At 34.1% G+C, this 22,941-nt stretch overlaps 1 protein-coding gene and 1 long non-coding RNA gene across 3 annotated transcripts; one reads left to right on the top strand and one right to left on the bottom strand.

The window, feature by feature from the left end:
- Window positions 1–1,810: 1,810 nt before the first annotated feature.
- LOC130727686 (phosphoglycerate mutase-like protein) lies at window positions 1,811–8,479 on the bottom strand. 2 transcript variants are annotated; one of them, XM_057578890.1, is made up of 11 exons: window positions 8,381–8,479; window positions 8,153–8,236; window positions 7,912–7,973; window positions 7,294–7,401; window positions 6,931–7,010; window positions 5,861–6,023; window positions 5,035–5,109; window positions 4,800–4,888; window positions 3,191–3,310; window positions 2,232–2,276; window positions 1,811–2,157 (listed from the first exon to the last, which is right to left on the bottom strand). In XM_057578890.1, the coding sequence occupies exons 3-11, from the start codon at window positions 7,969–7,971 to the stop codon at window positions 2,043–2,045; spliced, it is 855 nt and encodes a 284-aa protein (XP_057434873.1). In that variant the 5' UTR covers window positions 7,972–7,973; window positions 8,153–8,236; window positions 8,381–8,479; the 3' UTR covers window positions 1,811–2,042. The 2 variants fall into 2 exon arrangements, with proteins under 2 accessions (XP_057434873.1, XP_057434872.1); XM_057578889.1 differs by lacking the exon at window positions 8,381–8,479 and having other exon boundaries at window positions 8,153–8,360.
- Window positions 8,480–11,698: 3,219 nt separating this feature from the next.
- LOC130727685 (uncharacterized) lies at window positions 11,699–12,543 on the top strand. Its single transcript, XR_009015422.1, has 2 exons — window positions 11,699–12,291; window positions 12,381–12,543. It is a non-coding gene; the product is annotated as an uncharacterized LOC130727685 (long non-coding RNA).
- The last annotated feature ends 10,398 nt before the right edge of the window (window positions 12,544–22,941 follow it).

Below are 22,941 nucleotides of genomic sequence, written 5' to 3'. Positions count from 1 at the left end.
ATTCATATTTATGAGATTATTTTTTATACACCGACGGTGTAAAAAGTTATACATCATCATTCAATCACAACCTTCCATTTTCTATTTTAGATATTGTTAAATTTAAAATTAATTGTGAGTTAATAAAATGGAGGATGCAATTGAATGATGATGTAAAATTTATTTACACCGTCGGTGCATAGAAATTAATCTCCATATTTATTATGGAACACTTTATAAATTAAATAAAAATGTTTATTAAAGGTTGATATTTTTCAATAAATATAGTGTTTTATTCCCATTATTTTAATCTGTGCAAGACTACCTACCCACAAAAAATCCGTGAAGAGTCCATTCACTCCCTAGCTTTTTTATTTTTAGTCAAAACTCCCTTGCTTTATACATTCTACAAGAGCAAAAGCATTTTCATGAAAAAAGAATCTTCCTTTCAGGAAGTGACGGATTGACGGTGCTGGTCCATGGAATTTTTTATTCCTGAAATTCGGTGTGTGCTTCACCAGAGTAAAATGCAAATTTTCCACTTTTTTTTATGGACAGTCGGAGTCGAACTCACGACAAGAAAGTCAAGTGAATAAAAAGGAACGGATTTAAAACAAACTTTCACCTATTCACAAAAATGCCACCGCGTCTTTTTCATTTCCATTTCCTGAGACTTTCAACAGAAAACGTAGAAAACGAGTTTTTTTTTATTTTCAGATTGGAAACATTTTCTTTAAAAATATTTTCAAAAAAGTAGTAAACGCATTTTCTATCTAATTTCTCATTTTCTTTGAAAATGAAAACAGGAAATGGGTAAACCAAATAGGCCCTAATGTTTTTTAGAAAATTGAGAGTTGTATTCGTTGAATTATTTTGAAAAGTGATTACAATTAAGCATAAAATTATTTTTTTTAAACACATCAATTTAAATATATTAATTTTGTATTATAAATTTTTTTAGGCTTAATAGCTTTGTTGGTCCCTCACTTATCACAATTTTGCACTTTTGGTCCCCAATAAAAAATTAGCACTTTTGGTCCTCCACATTGCAATTTTCTGCAAAAATAATCCCTTATTTCAGTTATTTGGGACTAAAACAGCAAAAGTGTGTAAATGTGAGAGACTAATTTTAGCTAATTTTTTTTCGGAGGACCAAGAATGCAAAATCGTGATAAGTGAGAGACCAAAAGAGCTATTAAGCCATTTTTTTAAATTCATATGTTAAGTTTTTAGAAGTTCCGAATAGTCAATGTCAAATAAAAATCTTGTAAACACATCAATGAACCACATGTTGGTCTTTTCTTTATCCAACAACATACTCAAAGTGCCATACTCTATGGTGAGATCAATGAAATAGTGTGAACTCGCCATAGCGAATGAGATTATCAGTGACATTAAGAAATATCCGGTAACTATGATGGCAAAGCAACCAAAAAGAGGGCTAATCAAGCAGTCAACGTCAAATTTTCAGACAAAGATTCTGCAGTTTATGCAAAGGAGGGCATTGTCAATAACACCTGCAAGTACTACTACATCTTCACAGGGAATGGAAGCTGACGAGCTGCCCCTGTCAAGCAAGGTTGATGGTGAATCATATGGCAATATGAGAATGATCTTAAAATAAATCATGATGTTAGATTTAATGGTCACATGACCACTTAAAGAGCACCAAGTAGATTATATATCTCTTAATATATCCATATTGGATCACAAAATATGAGAAGAAATTTTGTATTTTTTTATGTTTTCTCATCAACAATCTCAACCCCTGTTTAATCATAGACCAGACTCTAATTGCCTTTCTGGCCACCACAAGAAAGAGGGAGTAAGGTTACTATGAGAAGGCGTTAACCATTAAATGAAAAAGAGCATAATGTCCATTGTTCATACATGAAATTGAAAGCCATTAATGAATGCTCAAATAGAGTAATCATTGTGGTCATCCATCTTAAAAAGTGGACACCTAGATCGATGTTTAGCATTGGGAAAGCCTATAATGCAAATTATGAAATCATATAACTGAAGAAAAACCCATCATGTAATAACAGTTTGCCAGTTATCAGTTAATTTGCAGGGCCATTCGCCGCAAGTTTCTCGTCAGCAATATCACTAGGCAGGTCAAGGCCATGTGGAATTTTGCCAGGATAATTGGAAGAGGGATCATCTGATCCAATCAGACTGCAAAAATGAAAACTCAAATGAATTTTCTGCCAAAGTTTGATTATAATTTGTTCTGCAATTAAAATGCTCACCCTCTATCAACGATAACCATTGAACGCAGCTCACAATTAGCAAAGCTGTAAAAAAGGAGAAATTTTAGTGATCAGTCATATTAAAGTCTAGAAAAATGGTAGCAAACCTGCTATTTGCTTAATCTGTATTTGGATATCTAATTAAAGGTTGAGTGAGATGAAATAGAATAAAATTAGCATATGAATGTTTGAATATCAAAAGTGTGCTAAATAGTAACGAAATTAATGAAGAATAAGTTGGTTCCGTCAAATTGGGCAAAAGAAATGGTATTGAATGGAATGTAATACATAATAATCAGTCATCAAGTTCCATTCCATTTCATCCTATTGACAACTAATGTCATCATCATTTCATACTATTCCACTCTAGTTTCCTTTCCTTTAATCCAAGCAAGAGTAATATTCTCTTAAATTTGGGAGTGAAGAATTAAAAGGTTCGCTTTTCACAATTTTTTGTAAAGCAACTATTTTACACCTCCAATTTTAAGAGGAACACCAAATTAACACTAAAGGTTGAAAGTAAAAGTTTACATTATGTGGAGTACAAATGCATAAAATTTTCTGAAGGGAAGTGAACAACATACGATGGAGTCATGATCATTTTCCTTCTTATATCGAATTTAATTTTGATGGATTCTTGATATAGAAAAAGTTATACACTGTCAACCAATAATGAGTATCCACTTGCCACACAATTTATGAGAAGGAAAAACACTCATTAAATGATGTAAAAATACAACATTGAGTGACAATGTAAAACTTTTTGAACATGACGATGAATTAAAATTGAACTTCCTGTTTTTCCTTAAATGATTCAAATTGGTCCTTCAGTTTTCATTATCCAATTTATTTTTAGAAATAAAAGGCACCTAATTCTTTATTCTTTGGGTCATAAATCCCAAAATCTGAATTTTCTGTTCATGAAAAAGGTAAGCCAATACTTCTAGATGAATACTTACTGTGTGCAGATTTCATTCTTCACAGTTGGATGACAATCGTTTCCAAAAGCACTGAGGGCATGAAAAAGAAAACCACTGTGGGAAACAACAGCAATCTCCTTTTCTTTACGTGTCCACAACCTGGACCAATAAGTTAATGTGAAAAGAAAATATCAGAGTTTGGTTTATAGACTTGAAGCCATGTCTTCCTACAGAGATATCACTTGCACACTAACATGATACCCTTAAAATCTAAAGCCACCAATATGAAAAAAAGCCAAAAATATTATGGACTAATTCAAATATTTGCTTCAGATTCCATGCAGCAACACACTGGAAAAAAAAGAACTCAAATTGGGATACCACATGATTTGCTTGAATGTCTTGTCATTATCAAAATTAGTGCAGATTGGTAAAAAAAGTCAACCTTATCCAACCAATTAAAGACTTTTTAGCTTAAACCTCCATCATAGTGTTGAGTTGTCTTGAACTAATCATTAATTACGGTTGCTCGAATATAGTCGTTGCAATATAGCCGTTGGAATATAGTTGTTGCAATATAGTCGTTGGAATATAGCCGTTGGAATATGCTTGTTTATGGTCGTTGGGTTGCAATCATTTCAGTGTATATATGTGCTAGTAATTTTCATAGTAAGCCAAACTAAGCAACATAACATCTTTGTATAATGAAGAAAGAAATCTTCGGGCAGCCAGAGGGATTTCTTTCTCCACTATACAAAGAACAATATTACAGAGATGTTATGTTGCTCAGCTTGATCTTGAGACCCTTCGGAGTGTGATGGCAGGAGTGACAGTTCTTGATTCCTGGTGGGGAAATTCAAGTCAAGGATGGAGAATTGTTGAAGTGTCTTAAATTATTCATTAATAATGTTGTTGGAATATAGTGATTGCAATATAATCATTGCAATGTGGCCGTTGAATACGACCGTTGGAATATGATCCAACGACCATATTCTAACGGTCATATTTCAACGGCCATATTGCAATGACTATATTCCAACAACATAATGAATAAAAAACACCTCAACAATTCTTCTCCTTGACTTGAATTTCTCCACCAGGAATCAAGAACAACTTCTACCATCACACCCGAAGGGTCTCAAGATCAAGCTAAGCAACATAGCCTCTTTACCACTACACTTTGACGTAACACGCAGTAATATAATTCTTTCGGTTCAGTATGTTCAAGCCTATTAGAATTTGGGAGACCTAACTCAACTCAAAAGCTAGCTCAAGAGTTGAGGGTTGCTCTACCCTTTATGTCATATCTCTAGCCAATGTGAGACTTCTAACACCACCCCTCGCGCCCAGGGATGGACATCTGGAGTGTGGGATTTGCAGGACTAGATATCTACAGGGTGACCCAAATATGGGAGGTCCCCACCAACAAATTGATCTAAGATAGGTTCTGATATCATATTAGAATTAGAGAGGCCTAACTTAACCCAAAAGCTAGCTCAAGAGTTGAGGGTTCCTCTAGCCTTTTTACAGGCGATCTATGTCATATCTCTAGCCAATGTAGGACTTCTAACAAGGCATTTAAATAAAAAATCTTCTTTTAAAATATGCATAGTCATTGATATCAAATAATTTATTTAATCACACTCACCATTCCAAAAATCTCAGTCCCCTGGCAGCAACTTCTTCATTCTTTTCTCTAACGTCAGGTTTCCACAAAATGTCCTCATCAATTTCTATCTAAACATAATTTGTACCAAGTATGAAGCATCAGTCCTATACTCCTATCTAACCAAATAACAAATCTATTTTAGCAACAAATACATCAGAACAAACTTAATTGAAGTAGCACCTAGGTTATGAGCTAATCAAAATAGACCAATTACCAGTGAAAAATCAATTGCTGGAAATATATTACGATATTCTGTGATGCTTCTTCTCTTATCACAAGGATGCACCCCCTGAAATAGAAAGAAACAACATAAACACCAAAGCTAAATGAAACTCAATGCCAAATGAACCCCCTGAAGAAATAGAAACTAAACAACATAACCTAATCTAATCTAGTCACTAGCTACAGGTCCATAGGCCACATGAATTCTGAAATTGAGAAATTTCCACCCGTTGACCAATGGAAGAAAAGAAATATTTGAAAATATATACAATCAGAAAGTCAGAATATAAAGCAATACAAAGGAGCAAATTGCTGAAGACACATCTCATGTCCTCATCCCACAATGAATCAGGAAATCTAGAACTATTTAACAAGACTTAGAAAATTCAGTTAAAGACACAATCATGCCAAGTGCTTTGGGTTAAGGAACAAAAATAAATGGGCCAAAGTTGGGACTGGGAAAGTGGCAAGTATGACCTTACTGTAGCTCCGCAAGAAGCTGATACGATGATTTTTAAAGAATTCAACAAACAAACATCAGTAAATGGGCAACATGATAAATTAGAGTTTCCTAAATATGGAAAGAAGGCATCAAGATGGTAAGGTAAGGCAGATGGTTAGCATGTGATTTAAGCAGGTCACCAGGTACATTTCCTAATGATTTATGCTGTACCTTCTTTAAGGTTTTAAGTATGAAGAAAACCCAAATTAGAATTAGGAACTGTGAGAATGTAAGAAAGCAATGAAATGATAAATGTAATTAGCTATTTCAACCATCCGAATTCCAAAGCTATAAAATCTTCAACATCATTACATACCAAATGCTCTCGGCAAAGCTCTACTGCTAAAAATGGTGGTGAATTCAAACTAGAAATTGCAGGACGAGCACTATCCCCCGCATTGTCAATCATCAGAGGAGGGGAGTCAATCCCATCAGTGGATGCTTCACCACCAAAGACTCCTACTGCTGTTTGCATGGTCCTGCAATGAGATAATTAGCAAATAGAATTTATGATAGCCACCTTCCCCCCAAAAGTAGAGAAACACTCTTGTTTATTCACTAATATGCAAAACATTTATTCTGTGAAAATACCAATGTAACCCCACGAAACAATGTGTAACTAAAAGGACAAACTCCAAATCATGATAAATACTTACTATACATAAACCACATATAAAAGTACAAACTACATGGGCAGAATGACATGTTCATAGAACATCATTCCAGTTTTACTAGCTTTTTCTGAGTTTAAAAATAAATTGGAAACCATCTATTAACAAGCATAGTTCACTCATATTTGAAACTACAATAATATTTGAAAGATATTACAATAATAGATGGTAGACATTAAACAAATGTACACATCTATATAATATAATATAATAGCAGACACAATATATAATTCTAAATGTTACATGAGACATTCTCTCTCTGAAACCTGAATATTAGTGCTCTGCTGGATTTTGGTCAAGAAGAGTCATAAAACTAAGCTTTGGTAGAAACTTGAGAGTTTTATCCATCTTTAGACAACCGGTTAAACATTATAGTTAAAAAGAGAAAAAGTTAATTTAGTATTTGAAGTTTTATATATGGCCATTTGAGTTCAGTTCTGTTATCTTAACTCAAAGTTTCACGAGGTAAATGCTATCCAGTTCCTGATTTTTAAAGGACATACCAATTACAATACACTCTCACATCATTACAAATCAGCTTTCAATTCACATCACCTATAAGTATCTACACCAACCTACCTGGTAAATTTCAACATATCTTCAAGACCTTGGTCAGGATCCATGTTAATGGTAAACAGCAACAGAAGTAACAAATTTTGTAAAAATTCCGCTAGTAACAGTTTCAGGAGAATTCCAAATTACAATGAGGTTATACCTTGTCAAGGGTGAAGTAATCACTAGTTCGATTCCTTTGGATAGACCACTTGACTTAACATGCTCTCGCAGATTATCAACCTGTCAAATAGCCCACAAATATTCCATCATCATGTGGTTTTAAAACCCAAATATTAACCTGGATAAACGATGGGAAGAACCAGCTAGAAAGATATCTAAAGTAGAACGAGATAATCACCATGGCATCTTTGTCCGATGAGACACAACTTACTGAACACTAACGGATAAGACCAATACCAATCAGGCAATCACTACAGAAGTTTGAAATATTTTTCTTGATAACTGACACCTCAAGATTCCACACAATACAAAAATGACAGTAATCGTTTTGACTAAGAATTACCTGATTCCAGCCCAGAGGGGTTAGGCTTGCATCCAAATAATCATAAGACAAGTATGCCTCTGGGTCCTTTTCTCCTGCTACATTGTGAAACCCTTGGGCATGTCTAACCTGTAACAAAATTAGATCTGAACTTCATAATTTTGAAAGTAAGCAAATGATCTTCTCAAGAACCAAAATAAAGCACACTCCAATACAAATGCTACAAACCCCTAATATTTATCCCAGGGTTGTTAATGACGGATAGCGTAGCGTAGAAGCAAGCCCAAAAAACGCTATTTCGAGCGCTATAGTGGCAAATAGCGGAGTAGTGGTGAACCCCCAGCCCAGGGAGCTACGCTATAGCGCTATTGCGCCACTATTAACAACCCTGATTTATCCAATGATCCACTTCCACCTTTGAAATATTGACTTAAAGGAATTTCGGTCCATGTGAACTGAATTTCATGCATTTCCTAATCTTATTGAACTTCACAGCTTAGTAAAAAAAATCAAGTTGCAATTTCAGTCAGAACGTGATAAGTTATCAACACTAGACCAGTAAAAACACAAAATATTTAGTATCGAATGCGAAAAATAAAAAAAAAATGAGGTTGAAGGATGAAGTTTTGACAAACCAACCAGGTGAAGAGTTTTAGAACGGTGCAGCGGGTAAAGACCTTGGCTCACATTAGCATCCATATCTGCAGTGACATGAAAGAAAATCGTGAATCGCCACCGTGATTATTTGTTCGATCGTAATACTGAACAAATCGTCGATATTACGGTGATGATGAAGAAATCTTCACCGTCACTGTTGCATTACCAAATCGAAGTTGAATAGTCACAAATTTATAGCTAGCAAGGAACAGAGAGAGAGAACCTGAGGGTGAGGCTGAGAGAGAAGAGAAGCAGAGAAAATGCGGAGGAAACCGTTGAGAAGCGCGGCGAGGATCTGAAACTGAAACTGAAATGGGAGGAGTGGGGACAAAAGCGGAATTCAACAAAATTGGGTGCGTGATGATGCTCATGGCGTTATTTTATTTATTCAAAACCAGCAAAAATAATAATAGTATAATATTTGAATTTGATAATTGCAACCCTTCTTCACCTTTTCCTTCCCTATAGTGTAGGAGTGCTTACTCAATGGGGCGTATTTGGCTGCATTGCATATCCTTCGCATATTCCACAATCCACATCCACTCATCTCGCTTATATTATTTCTTAGGCTGGTTTCTCACGCCAAACTTAGTTTGACCACTGCTAATCTTAAATTAAATTACTACTACAAGCTCATGGTAGCGATGTGACTCTTGGGGTGTTAAAGACCAGGTTCATGGAGAGTGACAACCATCAATGGTGCCTCCGGTACATTCATGGACTAGACATTGATATTTTAAATAGTATTTTTGTCAACAATATTATAGATCATTTCCATGGGCTTATTGGCTCAAAAAAAGCAGGCCACTAGAATCACTTGGACCAAACAAAAGGATCAGTGACTCACGTGAATCGGAGAGCAATGAAAGATTACGGACTTGTATTGACCCAAAAAAAAGTTTACTTCTATTTTATTGTTACAAACAGTAATCATGTTTGACAAAAAAAAAACAGTAATCATGAAACTAATTTCTTTAATGCTCTGATCACATTGAGTAAGAAAACTTCTCCCAATAGAGGTTACATAAAACTAATTATCTATATGCACCATAGAGGCAGGCCGTGTTAATTGCAAGGCCGAATCGGCAATGGTTTTAGAGTATCTACAATGGGGTTGTTTAACCTAGTTGGATCATCTAAGTAATGTTGCTTAAATATGCAACGATTGCTTATTCTCTCGGCTTGTTTTTTGATTAAAAAATTTATATTTTTTCTTTCATTCATGACCTTTAATAGTGTCATGACCTTTAAATAATATAAATATATGAGATATAGTGGAACCAACCAAAAGTAAAATAAGAAAGCTTGGTTGGAGTGAAATCTACATAATGAGTTGCTTAAATCTTATGTGGCAGTTTGGACTAACCAGAATAGTATTTAAGCAACCCAACTACCAACTCATGATTGGAGATGCTCTCAGACGCTAATTTTATTTACTATTTACATATATAGTATATATTACTGAGATTTGTGAGCGCCAAAGAGATAGTTGAATAATAAAAAGGGTTAAATGTGTTCTCCGTCCCTAAACTTTGAGCGAGATCTGATTTCCGTCCCTCGCCGGAAAATCTTCCTAGCGCCATCCTCAAACTCAATTGTTTATACGGAAATCGTCCTTGCCGCCGATATAGCTCCGGCAGCCGTGCACGTGGCCATGCCACATCATTTAATGAAATGACATGGCATTTAAATAAACAAAATTTATTTTTTTTTTTGTTTTTAAATTTTAATTAAGCCATCTGATTTAACCCTAATTGAGGGTTAAACCCTAATTTTTTAACAATGAGTTCAAAACAATTTAACAATGACCGATCAACAATTCAGAAATTAAAGAATATCTCCTTCTCAAATTTTATTCAAAATTCAACTGATGTATGAAAAAGATGAACAAAGCTCAATCAAATTGCAAAAAGGAGAAAACTTTACACATAAACAAATCTAATATCCAAACCCATCCCAGTAACCTCGTCCCATCCATCACCTCCTTCATCCCTCATCCCTCATTTTCCAACCTAACAGATCTGGAATTTCACAAACCCAAAATAACACTCAATAACAAACCCAAAAAAAATTGAATCACAAACCCAGAAAACGGGGCTTCTTCAGTGGTGGGGATGGTCTCTATCTGGGTCAATCTGAGTTTGTCAGTGGTGGGGGTGGCTGGATCTGGGTTCGCTGAAACCCGTTTACGGATAGAAGAAAAGAAGAAGCACTGCACTCCCACAGAATCAGACCTTAAGAGAAGGACTAAGACAGGGGAAAAGCAGGAAAAAACACAAATACAGGCAAGTTACAACAAGAAATAGCTGAGACCAAAACTTAGCAAAGCCCCACACCGGCAGATTGTTCAAAAAATCCGATTGATGAGGAAGAAAGTTAAAAACTTTTCATCTCTAAAGCTCAGATCCGCGTAAATGGGGACTAGACCCAACAACTGGTGATGAACTATGATGGGTATGAGATTGATATGGTCAGAAACGGGAAGAATGAGGAAGGGAAGAACGAGGAAGAGAGGTTCTCCACAAAAACCAGACACAAAATAGGTTCTCTCAGCAAAGAAGATGAAGAAGAGCAGTCCTAGAGAAGGGAAGACAGTGGTGGCGTGGCGACGCCGGATCTCCGTCCTCCGTCGCTGAGATAGAGAAGAAGAGAGTGGAACTTGCCATGGTTTTAAGAAAAGGTTTGATTTTGAGTGTGTTGAACTTGTTGGGTGATTCAGAGAAGATGAGAAATGTGGAAGAGTAAGAGGAAGAAGGAGAAGATAAGTGATTTCTTTCTTTTTCTGAAGAAGAAGAACGAAGATGATGATGATTTCTTTTATGGTTTGAACTTTGAAGTGTTTGATGGTGATTTAGGATTTGGGTTAATTTGGGGGAATTGGAGTTAATTTGGGGGGAATTGATTTTGTTAATTAGATTAGGATTAGATATGTTAATAGGTTTTTATTTTTATTAATCTGACATGTAATTTATTTTTATTTTTATTATTAAAAATACTTGAGGAGAAATTTAAAAAACAAAAAATTATTTTTATTTAAATGCCATGTCATTTCATTAAATGACGTGGCCATGCCACGTGCACGGCTGCCGGAGTTATATCGGTGGCAATGACGGTTTCCGTACAAACAATTGAGTTTGAGGATGGCGCTAGGAAGATTTTCCGGCAAGGGACAGAAATCAGATCTCGCTCAAAGTTCAGGGACGGAGAACACATTTAACCCTAATAAAAAATTAGGTTATATTAATAACTGTGGACAATGCAACATTGAAATAGGAAAGTACACATTTGACAACTATTAATAGTAGAGTGTTTTCTATTAGCAAATTTATATTTTCCAAAAATCTAATAAATAAAATATCTTTATTTTTACATTTTCAAAATTGATTAATTTGTGTTTACTCATAAAAAATAATCTTTTATGATTTTTATATCTATAGTATTGAAAAAGTTTGTTTTCACTAATTGTTGTTTATTCTCTAAATAAAGAAAATTTTCATTGTTTCTACTTAGAAGTGAATTACCAAATGAGACGCTTTGATATCAAAGTGTTGTAAAATCTCTCATTGTTTCACTCATTGCGTTACAAGTCTATTATTCATCATTTTATTTATATTTTTTATTCTTATTCTTTGCGAGAAAAGAATGTCAAATAGAAAGTATGAATTTAATTTTAAAAGTCCGAAGAAAAAAATTGAAAAACTAATTTTTTGAACCATTCATAAAAAAAATATTATAAAAACAAGTTTAATAACTAAAAACGTGATAGATCAACCATGTGCATATAATACTGACAATACAAATACTCATAATATTTTCGTCTTACACCTCAAAATGTTTATACACAACCTGCATATTAAACTTTGTACTAATTTCTTGGAGGAATTTATCATGGTCCTCTAAAAACTTGTGCATGGTTACACCATGCACTTTTAACCTATAGTAGCAGGTTTTACAGGTTTAAAAAAAAAAAATTACAATAATAATAGCACTAATCACCAACCTCTCTCCCCTCCACCACCATCACCCAGAACCCACCCACCACCATCACCACCACCGGTGAACAGCGGTGAAGTCGCCGGAGAAGAACTGAGGGTTGGAACCTCTTCTCCTCGTGGTGGTGTTCGTTCACACAACCGCCGTCATCAACCACCAGCGCATCTTCTCCGACGATGATGAACTCGGATCTGAGAGGATGGAACCCAGATCTGAGACCTTGTGGCGTTGGTTGGTCCTTCTTGACACCCTTCGTCATCCTAAGAGGGAGATAAAAGCTTCAAACTTTTCAAACTTACATCCATAGAAGCTTCAAATCGATCCAGACGTTGAAGGCTTTCGTTGAGGGCTTTTGCCTCCTCCACGCAGGTTTGGTTCTCATATGAATCTCTTCATATTTTTTCTTCAGCTTTTTCACCACTTCCTTCCTCTGAATCAACGAAAATCTGGTTCCCCAGATGACGAGTTACAGCGCGGGGAGGAGGAGACTCATATCTTGATTATCTTCAACATTTTTCTTGAACTCGATTTGCTGTTTTTGGAAAAATCACTTCCTACTGAATTTTTATTGTAATCGAATTTTATCATCCAATTTCTGAAACAATGTATCTGTTCTCTTTCTGTGTTGTGAGATTTTTGTCATTTTGATTTGATTGCAAAAGTGAAGCTGAAAGGTACAAACTTAGGTTCTTGTCTTAAGATTCAGAAAAATTGAAATGTTGTTTCTGGGTGTTTACAGGATCTGGTGGTGGTGTTTGGTGGAGAGAAAAGAGATGAAGAGGGAGAGAGAAGAGGAACAAATTAAGATTAAGATAATTTTTTTTAATTAATTAAAGATAAATGTTTAATTAAGAAAATATTTATTTTGATATTTTTTAAAACCTGTTATAGTAGGTCAAAATGGCTTGGTGTAACTGTACACAAGTTTTTAGATGACCATAATAAATTTTTCTTAATTTCTTAAGAAATTTAATTACTTACCATGCTATGCTTAGTCAATTACCATTTGCCAATATCTACGATAAAAGGAGGAGGAATTTAGCATGCACATCTAAAAACTTGTGTAAGGTTATGCATGTACTTTTTGACCTGCAATAGAAAGTTTAGCAGGTAATTTGTATTTTTTAAAAATAAAAAATTTAATATATTATGATATAATTAGGGAAATAGTTAGTGAATGATTATAGTTAAGTGAGTGTGGTAACTTCTTGAGTTACTTGTTTAGTAAAAAAAATTAATATTTTTTAAGTAAAACATTAATCATTAACAAATTACCTTAGTAACAAATCCAATTCTACGTTAAAAAAAATCCCAATTCACCCAACCCTAAATATGATTCAGAACCCCTGACCCATCATCATCATCATCTTCAACCTCCATGCCAAGATCCAGTTGGAACCCCTCAACCAAGTTTGAAGCTTTTGCCCAGATCATAGAGGAGGTGGTGGGTTGAGGATGATGATCGAGGTGAACGTTCTTTCTCAAAAACCCTAACACAAGATGCCTTCCATCCATAGCCGCCGACCACAACTCTCAGTCTCACCCTCTCTCCTAGTCGCGCGACATCCTTAGCACCTCTTTCCATGGAGATGAACCACCTCCACTGCCGACGACCACAACATCGTCTTCCTCTCCCCGACGCCTTCCATCTCCTTCCTCCACTTCTAGTTTCAGATCTATGTGGAGGTGGAGTGGGGTGGGTTCAAATGTTGCGGCGCTGGCCGCACAAGGTTATTGTCGAGGCGGCACGAGACGCAACAGCGAGGAGCGGTGCGGTGGTTCTCCTTCCTGGGTCGTGTCCTCTTCGTTTCTCAGCGGTTGTGTTGCGGTGAGATCAAGATCTGGTAGTGGAAGCATCAAGGACCTCAGCCATACCTGCAGATCTGGTGCTTCTGCAGATCTGGAGGAAGGGAGGTGGCTACTGGTGGCTTCTTCTTCAGATCTGCATTTGAGTTTTTTGGGTTGTTGATTTTGGGTTTTTTCTTTTCTTGGTCTTGGATCTACATTTTTGCGTGGTCCTTGAATTTCAATTGCTACCTGTGGAATGAGATAGCATTTGAGAAAGATTGTTGCTACAACAAGAACAATACGAAACAAATTGTAAAGAAATAAGATTTCAAAGCTGTCTTTCTGGTTCATCGTTTGTTGAATGATATTTTATCTGTTTAATTTGTGTATTTTTTTTTTTAGCTTTTGTTGTGTCTATTCGAATCCGATTGCACGTTGTTTGTGGTTGCTTGTGTTTGAATTTCTACCCTTGGATTCTTTTGGTGTTTGTGATTTTTTCTTTGATTTGGGATTTCGATTACTTTTCCTTTCAGTGTCGAATATGGATATTTTTTGATTTAAGAATTTTGGGATTTGGGGGTTAATTTCTGAATAATGGAAAGTTGGAGAAGGTTTAACATTAATGGTGGTTAAAATTTTTTTTAACTAATTTAATTTTTTTTTACTTCTCATATTTACCTTACTTATTTACCACATGGGTTAATCTTAAATGAACCCTAATCATTCTCTAACTATTTACTTAATAATTATATAATACTCCCTCCGTCCCTAATTATAAGCTAAAGTTGGAACTTTTTTTGTCACTAAATATAAGCTAAACTTGCAAAAGCTAAATTTCTTTCCATATTTACCCTTGAATTTATTGGTTTTACAATTCCAACATTTTGAAATTAAAACCCACTTTTATATTCTCTTTCCTCCTACTACCCAACTAACTCTTTTAATGTTACACTTTGCCTTTTGAACTCTTAGTCTTCTGTACTAAACTTATGGAGAATGGACCTGCTTAATAAATTCACATCTTTCACTCCCTCGAGGGAGTATTATTCTTTTTTTCTCCCCTGTGCTTTGCAAGTTATCCTTTTTTCATAGGCAATGGAGAAAAAATTCTTTGAAGCTTCAATGGAGAAGAAAACTCCATATGAGTTAGATTTTGTGCGTACTTTTGTGCTTCAATGGGTTAGATTTTGTGCGTACTTTTTTAACTCTTATCAGTAGATTTGTTCAAATCTGCTAATTTTCTTCTTTGTATATGGGTTGAGCACCCCTTGTGCTTTATCAATATACTTTTTGCTTATTAAAAAAAACCTGTGTCCTTTCTTCAAGCACTCAATCTTGAGATATTTTTGTTTCTTTTGTGCCTCCTCTGTCTCATTATTCATTAGTAAGGTGGGCAGGTTTTTTAAAAACAAAATTATAGTCACTGTAAGTGATTCCACTGTTTTAATTCAAATCCAATTCTAGAATTTAATTGTTCTCAAAAATTGGATACGTTTCACCCATTGATCTTCTTCTTTTTTTCTAAAGCATCCATATTGATAGCTTCAAGTTCTCGTTCTCTAATTTCAGTGGGATGGCAATAAATTGATAGTGGAGCACCATTAAGTATAATGATTAGAAAGTTTTGTCTTAAATAGGGGTAAAGATGGAAGGTTGTATCATTTTGTCAAAAACCAATGCATCAATTATGGTTTTCTTAATAAGTGTAATTTTTAAAAATTTAGCTTATAATTAGGGACGGAGGGAGTATATTAACTATTTTAATTTTCAAAAATATAAAAAATACAAAAAACCTGATGTACCAGGTCAAAAGGCAAAAGTGCAACCTTACACCACTTTTTAGATGACTATAATAAATTTTTCCATAAAAGGATGTTTATTTTACATCACGGTTAATGTTAACTCTAGTTTAGATATATGACTCGTGGTTCTTTAACAAACAAACAAAGAAAGCAAGTACTAGCAGACAAAAGTGGGAGATGATTGAAGAAATAAAGATTGGTGGTTTTGGCAAGAGACCAGAATTCCATATGAGATATTGTGGGCTGTCACTGAAAACTGAATCTTCTCGAAACAATGGAGCACATAAACCAATACCGGAAACCGCTTTGTGTCGGGGAGGTAGGAGGAAAACTGCCGCGGTTTTCTCACACCACCGTCTATTCATTTTCAGCCGCTCCTCGTGCTAGCTAACCTTGCTTCACCTCCTTAATTTGTCACTTTCTTCTCTGAGTTTCATACATGCATTAATAAGTTTTATTTTCTTTTAATTTCAAATTAAATCAATTAGTTTACCTCCCCGAACACAAGCATGTGTGCACTTTTAGTCAAGGATATAAACTATATATACAATAATCATTTTAAAGATTTCTTTTCTTTACTTTAAAAATATATCATTATTTTTTAAAAATTATAATAGTTTTGATATGATAATTATTTCAATCTACCGTTCAAAAAGGATTTTATCTTTAACGGGACATATTTAAAAAGTATGAATTTTTGTTGTCTTTAACATGTGTCACGGGGTTTAGTATGATTTAAAGATTGAAAATGTTGCTAGTGATTTATTTAGTTTTTGTATGGTTGACATGCATATGTCAGTTAGATGATATAATTGTTCTGGTGTGCGGCTCATCATTGTACACGATCTATGACTTACGCAGTGGGTGAGTTATCCCATATATCCTGGCCGACTCATACTAGGTTGAAACATTCAAGCTTGACTTATACTAGGCTAAGTTATCTCATATACATTCTTGGTTTCTTGTTGACTTATACTAGGCTGAGTTACCCTATTACCCTATACATTATAACTGATTCATATTAGGTCGAGTTACCTCACAACGCTATCGCGACCTATACAAAGCAGGTAGTCAACTACCAAGTACTCCTTCAATTCCTTAATATTTGTCACTATTTTGAGAGTTGTTTCGTTTCTATTTATCTGTCACTTTTTAATTTTAAGAGAGCATTAATCATGTTTTACCAACTAAACCCTTAACTTAATATGGTTTATAATGTTGAAAGGAACATTGAAGTGTCCAAATTTATAGGAGAGATAGAGGATATATTAGGAAGTTAGATTAAATGTTAACAAAAACAAGAATATTCATACAACATCTTAATGCGTGCAAAAACCTTAAAGTTACAGATATATGGGAACAAAGTGATTATCATACATCAAGGCCGACCTATACAACTACCTAGACCGAGTTACCCCACATCGCCACCACAATCTATACATACATGTAGCCGAGTTACCAAGTACCATATATCAAGGTCGATCGACCTATACAGCTAGGTCGAGTTACCCCACAACGATCACCATTGCGACTTATACAACTTGTAGGCGAGCTAGGATTGTTACCGACTTACATAATGTTGCGACCTACTTATGAATGTTAACATCAATGAAGCTCCAAATCGTTTTCCCCGACGTAGACGGGACCTAAGACGCTCCAATATTCGCTATATGAAGAAAACAAAAAATAAATTAAGGTCCAATCATTACCCTAATCCTAACTAAGGTGCACAAAGTACCCGACAGCTACAACGGGATTGGATTGGTTTAACTTTAAAAGATCTAAGTTACAGCAATGGGGAAAAAGAAGAACGAACAAATTTTATTCAAATGGAAGGTTTAACATTCTCGATAATTGAGAAAAGCAGATATAACCTTATAAAATAGCATAATATTACGTATAGTTTCGATGTCAACATATATTAATATTGTTCATAAAGTTATAAACAATGGCTAAAAAAGCCAGCATCGTTCTTTTGTTAAGGGTCACTTATTCGTCAATAATTTTAAATAAATATTATATTACAAACAGAGACAAGGGAGTGAAGGGACCAAACTAGATAGATGTATGGGCGAGTAGTAAAGTGACATGATGAATAGGTCAGTCTTTGTTGGGGTGGTTGATCAGAGGGATAATAAAACCCGAGTCAATTTTCTTATATCTATGCCATTAATTTTTTCACTCAATTTTCTCGTATTTATAAATAAATTGTTAATTTTTGTTTGAAAGAAAATAAATTGTTAATTGATTTTTTTTTTTGAAAATAGCCTTCATTCAATTAAGAAGAAATTGCAGAAATTGAAGAAATTGCCGATGGGTTAATTGATCGAGTTCATATAATTTAATGTAGGAAAAAATATCTACCTATTCAATACTATTTGATAAAAAGAAGGCTTAATGGTTTTTTTTTTCTTAAAGGATGATTCAATAAAATTAAAACGAAACCGGCTTAGAGGCAAAAATGTCATAGTATACATAACTCAAGAGATTTGAGGGAACAATATCATTCACCCATCGGCAAAGATCAACCTTAACATGATTATATTTAGAAGAAATCAAAATAAAATCTTGAATAAGAAAGTTAAATAGGAAGAACTCAGCAGACTATTCCTACCACTGAAAAAAGCTACAAACAATCTGCCCCAGAATAAATAGATATGAATTCAAGATCCATCGTAAGAAAGCATAGCTTAATGGTAATTAAGGGACCCTGCAAACTTCGACGACGGAACCTGAACAAATAAACTTATACAATGTTTAAAACCAAGACAATTATAAAAATATTATAAATTTAATTATTGTAAGAATTAACAATTTTTATACAAGAAAATCACGAAGTGTATATTAGTGTGATAGTTGCTCATCTTATTTAACTATATGTGGTTGGAGGTTCGATTGTTTGTGAGAATAATGTTGTAATATTTACTCAAGGAGTAATAATTACATAGTGTTCCAAAATGACAAATGTGTTGCATTGAATGGATTTGAATGAAGTCCCACATAGAAAGTGGAGCAACTTTTCAAAGCATTTATATATCATTAAATGTCAACCATTCAACAAAGAGACAAAGAGAGGATATAGTGTCACATGTGCATGGTTTGGTGGTCCCAAGCTTTTATGTCACATGTTCCATTCACACCACCCCTCGCCGGTGGCGTGGGCGTAGAGGCGCTAGTGGCGGCTTGTAGACGGCACGACACACGACGCATCGACGGCGACGGCAACGCGGTTGCCGTACCGTCCGTTTGTTTTGCTCGTTTTTGAATTCGGATTTTTGCAACTATTGGTAACAGACATATCTGGTGCTAACAGATACAATTTATGAAGGGTCGCAACCTTATACATTGTTCTGTTTTTGCCTATAAATACAGTGCATATTCAGAATTCATCATTCACAATCATATCCTCTGTTTTTCAGAAAACACTTCGCTTACATTTCGAGTTTTCATTAGTCTTGTGCAAACTCGAAGCAAGACTGATTATCCTGGGTATTCTTGCGTCCAAACTCTAAGACGAATTCAGAGAGTGCTTGAAATACTTTAAGGAAAGTGATTTCATCACGATCAAGCCTATTCATTTACAACAAATAAATCACATTATAGCCAGTGACATCCACTTTTGGTAGCAGTGACAAATTCTTTAGATGCTCGCACGAATCAGTAAACCACTAACCACAAAATGCTAGTTAATTATTGTAAGATTCACATGAATATTCATAGTAAGCAAAAGAGAGAGCCGTCATCTAAATGAAGCCAAATATATACCTGATTAAACGGTGACAAAGAAAGAAAGAAAAACAATGTATATAAAAACAAAAAATCCTACTTTGATTAATTGTTTCTTTGTAATGGTAGTTAATGTATCTTTAGCTAAATATAGTCCCCTTTTCTTACTAGATAATGACATAAAATTCTAAATAAAACGAGTTTGTCTAAATCATGCGAAGATCTTTCTTAACCTACAAAACTATAAAACCTTAAATTAAACCTGAAAATGAGAGGTTCCTTAATCCTTATGTCATGTAAAAAAGAATAATAAAGTTGCTCCAATCAATAGACTAAGATCGACGGACGATGATATTAGTTGCTAGTAATTGGGAAATGGAAAACGATCGAAAAGTATAATATAGAGTCTGTCATTATATTTCTTTATTTTGTTCATTTTATTATATCATTGCTTGAAAGAGAACAATACATGCACCCAAGTTGCAAGAATGCCTACAAAACACTTAAGCTCTAATAGCCAAGTGAGGGAATCGCATTCCTTGTAAGCATGGACCAAAATCATTGAAACTGTGTGAGATTACAGCAAAGCTAGATGGGGACATTTTTGTTATATCGGGTAATTTTTTAGATTAAAGTGAATAGGTTAATTGACGTGTAAAAGTTACTTTATTTGGTCTCCCATTTACTTTGATGCATATTTTTGTTTTTTTGAGTTGATTTTTAAATATTCGATCTTTTTAAAAAATAGTAATCTCTGGAAAACATAGTTTTGTCCAATTCTTTTTATTTTAAAAAAACAACATCAATTTTTATTTCATTTTAATATGTTCCACTTGTAATTTTAAATATTTAAAGCATTTTAATTTGTTATTTTCGCCAAATATCATAAAAATACTTGTTTGTAAAAACAAATTGATTTGGCTGATTTCACATAACAGTAAAGTATTATCAATGGTAAATTTATCTCTATATATTTGAAAATTAATGTTTCATGAATTGCAAAATAGTTTTTGATACCAACAACACCAACTTTAATTTTTTTAACGGTTTTAAATCATCATAAAATGTGTTTTATATTTTTTTAATTATTATTTTATGAGGTTTAAAACTATGATAAAAGTCTTCCAAAAAAAAAACCTACCATAAAAGTCAATATCGTGACACCAAAGTGTATTTTGAGTGTATCAGTATTTGGGAAAGTTCAAAAAATATGTTTATATTGCATGTATACTATAATCTATATTAATAAACGAAACAACGATAAATCATATTTGATTCATTATATAGTCAAAAAAAAAATGCACGTAAAAATCTTGTGATGAAGGTACTCATTGACTTGCACCTTTAATCATTTGGTGCCATGCATAGGGAATAGGGTGGCTGCTGCTGGGAGAAAGGCAAAGAAGTCATGGGCTTGGAGGAAGCATTGCGTCTTCTAATTTTCAAACTCGAGTGTAGAAAACTTTACGAATTAATCATATTCTATAGTTCCACGTGAGTTAAAGAGAACACTGAAATCATGAGATTGTAGATAGATCTATAAAGGAATAGTGCTTCATGAAACGAATTACCAATATATAGATGAAACTTATATATGCGGTTTCATGAGTCATCAGCAAGGTTAGTGTTTTGACTGTTTTCCTTTGATTGGTTTTCCCTCTCAGCAAATGTGATTGGCGCTCTATTTAATTTACAGCAAAGAAAAATCACAATCGTTGTTTAATTGATCGTTAAAAAATAACAGTATGTGCAAATTTTTACAACACAAATTTCACTTTAATGATTACCGTTTGTAGACTCACACTCTTTTAAATAAATATTTAAATTGAAGCTCGCAATACTTTAAAAAGAGCATAAAAAAACAAAATTAAAGTATTTTCAGGTACTAGATATCAGGGTCGGCCCAAGGGCCAAGCGACCCAAGCAAGGGCTTTAGGTCTCAAAAAAATAAATTTTAATAAGTAAAAAAAGGCCTCATATTTTTATAAATAAGGCCTCAAATAAAAAGAAAATGCCCCATATTTTTGTAAATAAGACATGTTAAATAAAAAAAATTAGATAAAAAGTCATCACTTTAAAGTTCGCTTTAGGCCTCATTGTGTGTTGGGCCGACCCTGCTAGATACTAATGCATAAGCATAAGTTATATCAATGAACTTGAGTTTATATATAGTTTTTAACTCTCTCATCATTCACTAACTTAAACAAAGTGAAACTTGCAAGATACAATTACCCGCAACACTTATCAAGTGTATAACGTGACCATTGTCGCTAATATTGCATTATTCCCTTAAGAATTAGAATAGATGCCTATCCTAAGCTAATTAACAATGATCTATCGGTTGATAATTGCATGACTAACTTATTAATCAGAATTGGTCAGATAATTGACTGTCATCCAATGAATTATACAAAAAACAATCCATTCCTTTTATATGAAAGATGTAATTGTGAAGAAATTTTTGTTTTTATTTTCCTTTCTTTCACCTATTTCCCAAGATTTCTAATTTTCATGCTTTTGTCACATATCTTCTCTTCACACACGTATTTGAATATCAATTGAGTTTAATGTGAATGAATTTTAATCTCAATTCATAAGAAGAGTTTTATTCACTTTTTATCTCAAAGTAAGAGTATTTGTCTACAACGGTAATTAACCACATGTATCCAAACATACATACATATCTGTACCAATCTTCCTTATACCAAATAATAATAATATAAGTGTTTTATATAATTAACATGGTTGACAAGCACTCCTCTCCTATAATGCAGCCATCTTATAGCTAAATTTAGTTGCTATTACTTGTAGATTAGCCTGCCAATTGCACATGCCTTAAATTCTTCACAGGGTGATGATCACAACTCAAAAAATGACTTCATTTTTCCCATTGGTATTTCAGAATGTAATTCCCTGCTGGTTGCTATGCTCATAAATGAACATGACATTAAGCATAAACTTTTCCAAGGATCGAACATCCGTGACTTTTTATAGGCATGCTAAAGGAGGAGAGTGTTCATTATAGAGCATTAAATACCAAGAAAAACCACTATAATTACAACGGCGATAATAAGAATACCAGCATTTCAATGTCACCTAATCAATGGATCAGGATCAACATGAAGATTATGGTTAAGATCATACAACTGAGCCCCCACATGAACAATCTCCACATAATGAAAGGCCAGTAGTTAAAAAGAGCTAAAAGGGCAAGCTAGGAAATCTCTATGATGTTGCTTATTTCTATACTTAGCATAAACCAAATACATTAAGATGATTCATTTAAGATATTGCAAGTTTGTATCTGTATCACACTTTTATGTGTATGTTTGCAAATACTTCAGCATTTGATTCTGAATGTTACATCAACTCTATGAAAAGCTTTTATGAGTAACTTTTAGGTGTCAGAATTGATTCAAATGAAATACAGACGGATGCAAATATAATGTTATAGAGGTACAGATCAATGTCCTACCTTTGCCAGGTGGCGAGAGGATGATGGGGGTTCCATACTCACGTTTGCACCCTTTGAACTAGAAAATGAAGAATAAATAGATAGTTTAGTGTGGTTTTTTATTGGATAGGAAAGGTAGTGCAGAAAGAACCAAAAGTGATCACCAACTCATTTGAAATTGTGAGATGAGCCAGACTTTGGAGGCATTGGGGAGTGGGACCCAGCTTAGAAATTTTTCTTAAGGGATCA

The sequence above is a fragment of the Lotus japonicus genome, chromosome 1 (genome assembly GCF_012489685.1).
Source record: "Lotus japonicus ecotype B-129 chromosome 1, LjGifu_v1.2".
NCBI classification, from domain to species: Eukaryota; Viridiplantae; Streptophyta; class Magnoliopsida; order Fabales; family Fabaceae; genus Lotus; species Lotus japonicus.
Note: the sequence above shows the minus strand (reverse complement) of the source record. Positions and strands in the feature narration are given on the sequence as shown.